Source organism: Gordionus sp. m RMFG-2023, chromosome 3 (genome assembly GCF_954871325.1).
Source record: "Gordionus sp. m RMFG-2023 chromosome 3, tfGorSpeb1-WG-v2, whole genome shotgun sequence".
Lineage (NCBI taxonomy): Eukaryota > Metazoa > Nematomorpha > Gordioida > Chordodea > Parachordodidae > Gordionus > Gordionus sp. m RMFG-2023.
Window position 1 is genome coordinate 45420850 of NC_088777.1, and position 11275 is coordinate 45432124.

Here is an 11275-nt window from a genome sequence, read left to right on the forward strand (position 1 = left end):
TTTTAAAATAAGCAGCCCTGCACGGATATTTTTTTAAAAAAAAATACATGCCCGGCCCGACCCGAGTATATTTAAAAACGGCCCTATCCGGGTAACAGAGAAGGGCCTGCAGGTCTCTGGTTGTATCAAAATATATCAATTAAATGTGTCTGTAAATAGATACCGCTAAAAATCATCTGGATACATATATTTTATAAAAATATATCTATATATTTTAACGGCTATCATCTCCATGCTTATAATTTCATTGATTAAATGGCATAAGGCTCGAACCGGGTTTTAAATACGTTCGCTACGGATCGGATCCCTGGTATTTACATTAATTAATTGTATATATTTCTAAATTTTTCCTTATCTAAATCACCAAGACCATTTTTTAAAATAAAAATGGATGATTTCTTTGTAGAATTTAAATTATCTTATATCTAAATGATGATTATAAAATTTTTTTAGGTTACACCTTTTTTTTAAATATAGAAGGGCTCGGGCACGTAGCCAGCTGGGGGTGGGAGAGCCCCCCCCTTTAGTAGTAAATTTTTGGAAAAATATAAAACGGCTTCATAAATTGTGAATTGCAAAGGCTTTTATTTCATATAGATTATACTATTCTAAATATTAGCAAAAAGTTAAAATTAATTTAAATATTTATTTCTTATATATTAATATTTTATCTCACGAAAATTTAAAGTTCTAACAAATTGAAAATAATAATATGTTATAATATATTTATACTATTCATAACTTTTCTATTTAAATTTATTGGAAAGTAGAAATCTAATTTTAAAAATAATTAATATTATAATATATATATATGTCGTATTAAAATATTGATTCAATGGGGATTAAGAATTTCTACATTTTAAATAACTTATCGAAAGGATTTTGTAAATTTAAAAATTCTGTTTTAACCATAAATGTTGGACTGGAAAATTTCATTCAAATAAAGCCCTTTTATTAATAATAAAACCTCAATGAAATGTTCAGATATCCAAATAGATAGAAATTGCTATATATAATTATTTCTTAAATTTCTTATGCATATAATATATACATATATATATTCATTTTCAAATATATATTTCTAAACAGAGTTGCGATTTTTAATCGCTCATTGTTTGTAGTTCTAGTGTAACTAAAGTAAACCAACAATAAATTTAATATGATTATTCGATGAGTTTTCCCATGGCATTTCATAAATTTGTATTTTATAATATAAACTTCTTGATGGTATATTAACATTTAAGTGTATGTAACACAGTTTAGTTTTATAATTTATAAATGTTCCCATCATTAATTTATTAATGAAATTTAATGAGTTTCAGTAAATATTGTCAACTTGCTCTAAAAATAAACTTTTTTATAATATTTACTGGTTTTCTTTGTGAACTATTATTACAAAAATTATTTGTTCATTTATTATTACAAAAATTACATAAGTATATACAACATTTTAAAAATTAAAATATATTATATAAATAAAAATATTACAAAAACATTAGATTACATAAATAAATTCGATTTAAATGACTAAAATAAATGAACATGTCCATCCCATAAACATGTTAAAAGTAAAATATGGTTTTGATTAAATTTACATATCATCATTTATAAATAATAGTGTCCATTGAAATAAATATTTTTAAATTATATTATAATATATTTATTATAAATATAGCTTCTACTGAGGAGTAATATTTTTTTGCGTATAGTCTTTGTTTTCATTTCTTTTTGGCGTACCAAAAGGTTATTATTATCACTATTATCATAAGGATGATGACACCGGCAACTATAAACCGATTTTGTAAAATTCTTTGATTAAAATAAAATAATTAACCATTATTTTACACTAAAATATAAAAATTATATATATATACTTAAGTTTATGTTGCTCAAATACTTTATTAATGACTTTTGATTTATGTGAAATTTAAATTAAGAGGGGATTAATAAATTATGATATGTAAAACCGCCATTTTATGGGAATTATAGTACCTATATATATTAGAGTCTTAGTCGATAATGTTTTTTTATAGACTCAAAAGCAAAATAAGCTCAATTTTTAAACACCATTAAATGTTATTAAATAATGAATGTAATCTAATAATCTCTTGTGGTATTTAATTTATAACTTTTTGTTTATTTTTTTCAAATTAATATTTTAATTCCAACGATTCATAGTCTTATTAAACAAAATATCCAAAAAAGGCTAAGCATAAGTCTCTCAAAATATATAAAAAGTTTAGCAAGAAGCAAGGTGTAAAATAAATAAAGATATTATTGAGCAAAACAAGAGAACCTAAAAGATGAGGATTTCTATAAATATGTACCAGATCTGGTATCAGTGGAGGCCCAAATCTTCCCTTTTACACCCAAAAAATCATTTTTAGGTGAATAAAAACGAAATATTATCGAATAATTATTTTTATAGAATCTAGTACTAACCTAGTGGGGTTATTTAAAAAAATTTAGGATCTTGCAGCGGTGAAAAATGTTTTATATGAAATCTTGAAATCCCTGTTCAACCTCATAGGATTTTTCATCCTAAATATCATTTCTTAATTTTAATTTTGGTTAATAATTTTTTTTAAAAAAGTTAAACAAAATTGATCACTTTATTTTCGAGAATTTAATTTAACCCTTTCGCGCCCAGCGAGATCATTTGTCATCAAAATTTTTAATCAATTAATTTTTATATTTAAAGAAACTAATGGTTGGTACTTAGGATATTAATTTATAAAACATTATTTATTATTTATCCTTAACCTGTCAAAATCATTATTTTATTATATCAAAGTACAAGTATTTTTTGTTCATGGGAAATATTCCGGGCGCGAAAGGGTTAATTGTTGAAAATATATAATTTAAATAAATATCATATTAAACTGCAAATCTAACGTACGCTAGAGATCTGCATTGGGCCTACATTTTAAATTAATCTTGATCCAATTTCTTTTTATTTATCCCCCAAATAGCCCGACCAAAAAAAGATTCTTTTATAGTCGATAATTTTTAAAAAATTATCCGTCAATACAACTAAAATTATTTATTAACATTCATTTTTGTAACCTCCTAATCATTCCAGATAATATCCTTGAACTTTTCCCCAGATCACTTGACATTTCTCTTAACTATTTTACCATATTCACATAATATTTATTTTTAAAAAAATTTCCAAAAGGAGAATATTAAAAGTTTATCAAATGTCATAATTATAATCTAAAATAAAACAGTGAATAATAGTTATTTTAAAAAAATCTAAAAAATTTAATACTACTTTTTTTATAATGAATAAGTGAATCAAAAAGATATTTTTAAAATATATCAAATATCTTGTGAATTATTAATTGAAACTGAAGAACATGGTATGTTATAACAGTTTAATTTTTGGCAAACTAACGCACGACTATGGAATCTATTTTTGTTAATTTTAAGAAATAACTATAAAAAAATTAGAATATAACTATAAACTAATTTTGACCTTCTTAAGTCTCCATCTCATGAGTACAGTATAGCTACGCTTAATATTATTCTGTACATCGATTTAAAGAGAGGATCCGACTTCGAATATTTCCTTATATTTAACTAAAAATTTTATATCCCCTTAATTTAACCCAAAATTAATTATACCAGATCTAATCTAAACACGTTGGTCTGTGACTTGCCTAAAAATGAGCAAACGTGAATTACACATGGACCTAACCTCTGCATAATTATGCCGGTTATTTTTATCAAGGATACCAAAAAACCTTGTACTACTTAGAACTGGGCGTCCATAGAAGCAATGAAAGCATTGCTTTCCTTAAAAATTTTTTAAAAAAATAATAAAATTAATATATTTTTTATGCTACACTGAAAAAATAAATACTATTTTTACTACGTTATTATTTTAATAGCTTAAAAAATTAATATGATTTTTACTACGTTAGAAAAATATACATGTGGAAAGTAAATAAAAAATTGCTTATTTTTTTAATAAAGAGGAAATCATGCGATTGTATTGTGCAATTTTAAGTTTAAAAAATAAGAGTTGAGTAAGCCAATAAAAAAGATTCTTCTTTTTTAAATATCAATAATTAATCTAAAATGTCTAATAATAGCAATAATATTGCTAAAAATTAATTTATCAATAAATTTTGATGTGAAGAAATTGATTATCGAGAAAAAAAACCAAAACCAATTTTATAAAACTTGAATAAAGAAATCCAAACTTGCATTTGTAATTTTTCCTGTTTGCTGTTAAGTGGCAGTATTACGTAATAAAGAGCTTTTTGGAAACGCATTTATTCTTAGCTGAAGCGTTAAAGGAATGTCAAGTATTTCCCATTTCATAATCCAAAGTTTTAGTTGCTGAACCAGTTTCTCTTGTACAGCAGGAAAGGTTATAGACTGAATATTTTTTATCTAAGGCTTGTTAAATCAAATTATTAGATGGATATCTTAGGATATGACCCATAGGTTTGAGCTTCCTGAACTTCAACACTAAAGTAATTGGAAGATAACTACATTTCTCCCAAAGTAGGTTGGTTGAATAATTTGGAATGTAGGATTGAGTGAGGTACAATCAAGTATATATTGGTAAAAGCTTGGATTTTGCCTCGTTCCATGCCTCAATGCCATGGTAGTATAGGGAGTATAGAATAGAATTTTATATAACCTTCATTTTTAGCAAAGTCGATATTTGTTTGATAACCATATCTTCCTAAGTGAGCAATATTTAAATCCATCTGCTGTCATCTTTTTTGATACATCCTTATGTATTTCCTTTATTATCCAGGGTAACTCCTAAATATATAATGCACATGACTTCTCCACGTTATTCCATTTATAGTTAGTAAATTCGGACATCATATCTGTTTTGTCAGTATTCAGTATAAGGCCAAATACTCTTGTCCTCGAAGCTATTTTATAAAAAAGGTATTGAAGGTCTTACATAGAAGCCGCTATAATACAAAATTGGTCAGCGAAAGCAAGAAAGTTTATTTTGTCTACTTCTATAACACCAACTTTGGTATAATAGTATTAATGGTGACGTTTAACAGTACAGGCGGAGAACAGTCTTGTTTCATGCCAATCTTTATCAGGATTTTTATAGATTTTAGTCCAGATGTATTATTGGTATCATGTTATTTTGGTATATATTTATCAGAAGGTGTTCAGGAACGTTTGTCATATCAGGCGACTTCCAAATTAATTGTATTATATAGTCAAAAACTGGTTAAATGTCTAATGCAACAATGTAAAGTTGGTTCTTTAACATCAGGGCTATTTCAAGCATAGGTCAATTATAGCTTCCACAGTGTTGTGGCTTTTCATGGAAGAGGTAATAAAATCAACATAATTAGGTACAGTGTACAGATTTACAAGGTCAAGAAAAAAAGTAAGTTAATAACTTATAGTTGGGAAAGTCCAATTTTCAAACTTCTTGAGTTTATAATCTAAAAAAAATTAATTAAGATAATATCTGTCCAGATATTTTATTTCCAACTATATTTTATCAATAGCAGGAATAACAATCACTAAGGGGTCCATCTTCAAAAATTCACTTCAAATGCCATCTAATCCTACAGCATTGTGGTCCTTTTTGGAGGTAAGATCAAATGAGAATGTTCTAGGATCTGGTAAGGGTTATGTTGAAAACATGTTTGAATAGTGAGTCCTTTCTTTTAATTGGTTATTATTCTAATTGATAAAAAGTCTTGGAATATTGTCCTGCTTTATAGGATGTGAAAGATTTAACAACTAAAAATTTTAAAGAAGTCATTAGACATGAAGGAATGCTGAATTTAGTAGCCCTTTTTATAAGTAACGCTCATTTATCATGTTTTAGCTCATGGCTTATATCAAGTAATCTATATTTAATCTTATTACTACAATAGAAGCATGCCTTTACTAGTCTAGTGATTTTTTGAATCAAAGGAAATCCAGTCAGGGCAATACCACCTTAGATATAGTGTGATGTCAAGTTGGAAAATAGACTCCTGGTGTGATCCTACAAGCCATTGATATTTGTAATGTTGTCCTTAATAAGTTTTCCTTAATTTGAGGATCACTCAGTGATTCCATATTATACTATAGTTTTATTTGATTTCATATCTCCTGTTTTTTCTGCACCAGAGCTTAGTATAGTATCAATGTTTATAAAATACTTATGAATATTTTATGATCTGAGCTAAAACCTATTTAAAACTTTAACATTGTCCATCAGTCTGTGAGTGTTTTTAGAATAAATGAAAAAATCAATCTGGGACCAGGAGTTATATTGAGTTATAGGATTGTTAAAAGAAAAAGTTTGCTAATAATCAAGATCATTACATAATTTTAAGAGAAGTTTACTTCCAGTGTCAGAAATTTAATTAAACGCTGCCATACTTAGACAATCATGTTGTGAAATAGTGGAGAAATCAACTCTAGAATTAAAATCGCCAGTCATGATAAAATCGTTATGTTCTGAAGCTTCTTTTCATAATTGTGCAGGACAGAGTAAAATTCCATATTTTCCAGATAATTCACATATATTAATGATATTCATAGGTTTATAATAGGACATAAATTTGATTTGATGATAAAAAACCTCCTATCAAAAACCTTAAATATGAAACTAATTAAATCATTTTTTAATAATTAAGAATACACCATATTCCATTTCCTTACAGTCTCTTCCTAATTATAGTTGGTGTAATCATTACAACATTTTTTTTAGAGATTCCACCCAATGAGTTTCATAAATACAATATTTATCCATATATCAGAAATAAGTGTCTTTACCAAATCTAACATTAATATATTAAAATTTTAAGTTCCTTCAGTTTAAAAACTATAAACTTAGAATATACAAATTATAGGGGTTATATATACATATACAATGGTATCAAGAGTAGTTTTACTATAATCATGAATCCTATCAAAGTCAAAACCAATTTATAATACAAAATTGATATTATGTGTACTTTAAATTTCTAGTATCTTTAATAAAGTAGTAATTTAAAATTATAGTTAAATTCACTTAAAATTAATAGAGATTTTGTAATCTCTTATATTGGTTTGCCAATAATTAAATTATATACATGTATTTTTCGTATTGCATCTTTAAAATCATATACAATTTGAGTTTGTAATAATTTACTCTATCATGTGATCGCTCTAATGATTCCCTTTGCCATTTTAAGTCTGTCAAAATCTCTGCCCCAATTTTTTCTGACTCCAAAGCCACTCTATATCCATGATCAATGTTATCTGTACATCTGTCTAAATTGGCTAGAAGACTTTGCTTCTATATAATAAAATATTAAATATTTAAGAATATACAGGAGATTAAATCAAATATTAAATTGTCATATTAATCAATTTACAGGCAAAATATAGGATACAGATAACACACAAAACACTCCATTAACTTTTATTTATTACTTATATTTTAAAGCATATTATTTAATACCTTAATAAATGCTAGGTTTCTTAATCTTATTAACAGTTTTAATATGATTTGTTATGTTGTGACACATTGGCAAATGTTTAACAACATGTCAAACATTAAATATCTCATGGCTTTATAATCAAAATAATGGCAATATAATTTAAAAATAAACTGAGCATTAAATATATAATTCATGGCTTCATATTTAAAATAATGGCAATATAATTAAAAAATAAACTGACTTCTTCATCTTTACAATTATCTCCTTCTAAATAGTCATTTGATTTCTGAGATATTTTTAATTCCTTCTTTATAATGATATAAAAATTTTCACATATAGTAAAACTTACATATGTTTTGTCTAGCCCATCTAATTGTGTTTTATATTGATCACTTAAATATTTGATATGTTGTTTTTCATTCATAGGCAAATCATTTGATTCTAAATCAATTTGTTCCAACTAAAGAATATATTAAATATAACAATGAAACATCTATTACAAGTTCATGGCCTTCTTCTAACAATTTAGATACCTCAGGCAAATTTACATATCTTTCGTTAACTGAATAAAATGATTTTATAAATATATTAAGAAATTTACCTAAAGCTGATCTATTTACACGCTCTTTTATGACTTGCAATAAATTTTCAAAATTTTTAATATGACTTTGTATTATATTTGCACTGAGCATATTATAAACTACATTGTTAAAAGATTAATATCTCGATGCAATCAAAATATCGAAATAAACAATCAAAAAATTCATTCATTCATTCATTACCACGCTTTCATCAAACATTAGGAGTTGTAGCGTCCAGAAGGCCATGTGAATAACAATATTATTATTAATAATAATGTACCCGACACCTGGTTAGATTATTTAAGAAAAAAAAATAAGTCTTATGTTCAGTAAATATATCCTTGGAAGATAACATTATGTCTATAAGCGTCCTGTTCCAGAGGCATCTAGGTTCCCTATAAATGTAAAGTTGGTCCTTGAAACCTTTTATCTTAAGAAGCTTATTATCGTTTGTTTGTTTTTTCTTTTTTCTTTTTTCTTTTTTTCCAATTAGTTTACATTTTAAAATAAATTTTTTATATTTTAATTTACGAAGGTAATACTTAAGTCAAGCGCGTACGCATAAATTTAAGGGGAAACCGAAGGAAATCAAAGATTTGCCGATCAACCAATTCTGGTTGGACCGTTAACTTTAAGAGAAGAAAAATAATGCCTATAAATTATATCAATATGCTTTAGGTATATGTCGGACGGAATAAGACATCCTAGCCTAGAGTCAATGGCAACTTGGAACTCGCAAGTGGGTAACATCTCATTTCCCATAATCGAAATCGTGTAAAGCCATTCATGGCAGTTAGAATATATTTTTGTTTTTAAGTATTTGGGTTAATTCGATCAATAGGCAAACAAAGTTTTTGAAATGCACGTTGAAACATGGGAACTATAAAGCTCTTTAAATTTCTTAAAAGGGGATGGTTGGAACCTTGGAGTAAAGTCAGCCAATATTGTTTGTCCGAATCTAGAAGTGGATCGCATAACGATAAGCGAGGAAGTAGGCGTTAGAAGATATTTAAAACAAAGGGAGGCATAAAATGACGATTTAAAATCCAAGTCCTATTTGGTAAGCAGGTATAGAGGTAAATTTCCCATTAAACTAAGAAAGCTTTAGGACTAAAAGCAATTCGATGAAATGTTTAAATTTCAATTCAAAGGGCTTAAGAAAGGAAAAATAAAGAATTTAGATATGAAAATCACTTTTTGATGAGGAAAAAAACCGTTGCATGAGAAGGTGAGGAAATTTTTTTAGCAAATTAAAAAGGAATTTTATCGTTTAAAAAAATTTTGACAAAAGGAATTTGAAAAGACTATAGGAGAACTTAAAAGTCATAGGTAAGGAAAGATTTTAAAGTCTGAGGGAGGGACAATATCTTAATTGTTGATGAAGGATATCTCGCTTTTTTATCTATTTAAGGAAAGACCAATTTTCGTAGCTTCCACACTCTATCATCGTAAGACATTGGGTATAGATCCACCAAAAGACCCATTGTCAAGATACCATAAATTTAAATCTAATTTGAAATCATGCTTTAGATTTTGACCAAATTTTTAATACTTACAATAAAGAACAAGAGTTCTAGAGAATAGATTGCAACACACCCTTTTGGGAAGATATGGAAAACTCCTTAAATCTGAGTAACGATGGAAATTTATATTAGGAATTAAGAAAATTATATTTGGGTAAATGTTGTTAAAAAGAATGTAGGAATGAACTCCTGATGAATGTTGAAGGGTTTTCTGAAGTCTAATGTACAAATATCAAAATATTTTATCCACCCTATTTATATACTTACAAAGTGGGCACTTTACAACCATCTCTAACTCTGACTGAGAAAGAAATAGGAGGAAGATGGCTTTAGAGCCAATGCAGCTCACTATGACCTTGGCAAGTAAACGACGAAAGAATGACCAAATGGTTATTCAAATACAACTATCCAGCTTGGTCAATGAAATAAGGCGTGCACCACTTCGCTTATGAACATATTATTCTAAATGCAGTTAATGATTTTCTTCTAGAACCATTATCAAATCATTGGATTAAATAAGCAAAAACTTGCTCTGAACCAGTTTAAACAACCTGTCGTCCTTTTTTTAAAGACTTCAGACAGTTAATTCCCTTATCACAGGTAAAGAGAATAGAAGATGAGCTATGGGGTAAATTTTAGGAGGGGACGCTGATAGATGTTTCACGAGAATTTGTTGAAAAATAAGCATTGATAGTAAAAATAATATCATCAAAATTCGAGCCGGACCGCTTATATTATCAAAGTCCAATTTTTTAGAGATCAATTTGCTGCAGAAAGAGATAGGATTTAAAGAGTTAGATGGGCTACAATAAGGGTATTATCAAAATTGTACACTTTGTCCTTAATTGAAACCTGATAAATTCTTTATTTCATTTTTGGGTTTAACGAAAACTTTTTAAAAATAATATATACATTTTATTTTTTTATAATATAATTTATAATTATTTTTTAATAAAAATTGTTTTTTAATTTATATTTTATTTAAATTTTTAATAATTGAAAATAAATTAAATTTTAAATTATATAAGGAATTAAAAAATTTTATCTAAATAATTAAAAAATAATTTTTATAAAAGAAAGCGAATTAGATAATAATTACCTTTTAATATGTAAATAATTTATAATCATATTTAATTAAAATGACAAAAAGCTAAAGATTTGCTGGAAGGATTGAGAATCCATATATAAATATAATAACATATCGGAAACATCCCTTTCTAAGCTATTAATGCTCGTCTACAAATTATGATGGTTTGGTAAATAACGGAAAAATAACCGGGTATTTAAAAAATATAATTATCAATTAAACAGGACGATGAAATTAGGTCTAATCACCAATTTTGTTAAATATTATGCTAGAGACATTTTATATTAAATTATTCTAACCTTTTATAGACCAATTCAAACCATTCAAGGACCTAGATTTATAAATCTTTCACAAGAATTTGTCGGCATAGGTGCCACATGTAGATAATTGGATGTTGAAAAAATTATTCCATGCCTTACAATAGTTAGCAGATACGTAGTGAAAATAACTAATGATCTTAAATAAGAATTTTCTGAAACTTAGTGAATGATTAAAATTGGTGTGAGGATTTTACAAGAGCCGATTACATATCTTTATCAATCTATTTGTTAAAAGATTGAAAATTACATTTAAAAAAAATTATTTCATAATTTTAGAGAGAATATCCTTAAAGAATTGTATAAAAAATCTAAAACTTGGTGTTCCCTAGGAATAATTTACCAAGCTCAT

General features: G+C 26.6%; 1 protein-coding gene across 3 annotated transcripts; it reads right to left on the reverse strand.

The window, feature by feature from the left end:
- Positions 1–1328: 1328 nt before the first annotated feature.
- LOC135925820 (vesicle transport through interaction with t-SNAREs homolog 1A-like) lies at positions 1329–8180 on the reverse strand. 3 transcript variants are annotated; one of them, XM_065461319.1, is made up of 7 exons: positions 8017–8177; positions 7916–7977; positions 7765–7875; positions 7657–7722; positions 7124–7270; positions 3067–3128; positions 1567–1809 (listed from the first exon to the last, which is right to left on the reverse strand). In XM_065461319.1, the coding sequence occupies exons 1-7, from the start codon at positions 8105–8107 to the stop codon at positions 1719–1721; spliced, it is 630 nt and encodes a 209-aa protein (XP_065317391.1). In that variant the 5' UTR covers positions 8108–8177; the 3' UTR covers positions 1567–1718. The 3 variants fall into 3 exon arrangements, with proteins under 3 accessions (XP_065317390.1, XP_065317389.1, XP_065317391.1); XM_065461318.1 differs by lacking the exon at positions 3067–3128 and having other exon boundaries at positions 1329–1809; positions 7657–7719; positions 8017–8180; XM_065461317.1 differs by lacking the exon at positions 3067–3128 and having other exon boundaries at positions 1333–1809; positions 8017–8179.
- Between the last annotated feature and the right edge of the window lie 3095 nt (positions 8181–11275).

Bases quoted from the DNA above. Each gene is read 5' to 3' on its own strand.
- LOC135925820 (XM_065461317.1), bottom strand. From the start codon at position 8,107: ATGCTCAGTGCAAATATAATACAAAGTCATATTAAAAATTTTGAAAAT. The intron at 7,723-7,764 runs GTAAGTTTTACT...ATCATTATAAAG, and splicing joins ATGGGCTAGACAAAACATAT to AAGGAATTAAAAATATCTCA. The intron at 1,810-7,123 runs GTAAATTATTAC...TTTTAATCAAAG, and splicing joins TAGAGCGATCACATGATAGA to AATTTTACAAAATCGGTTTA.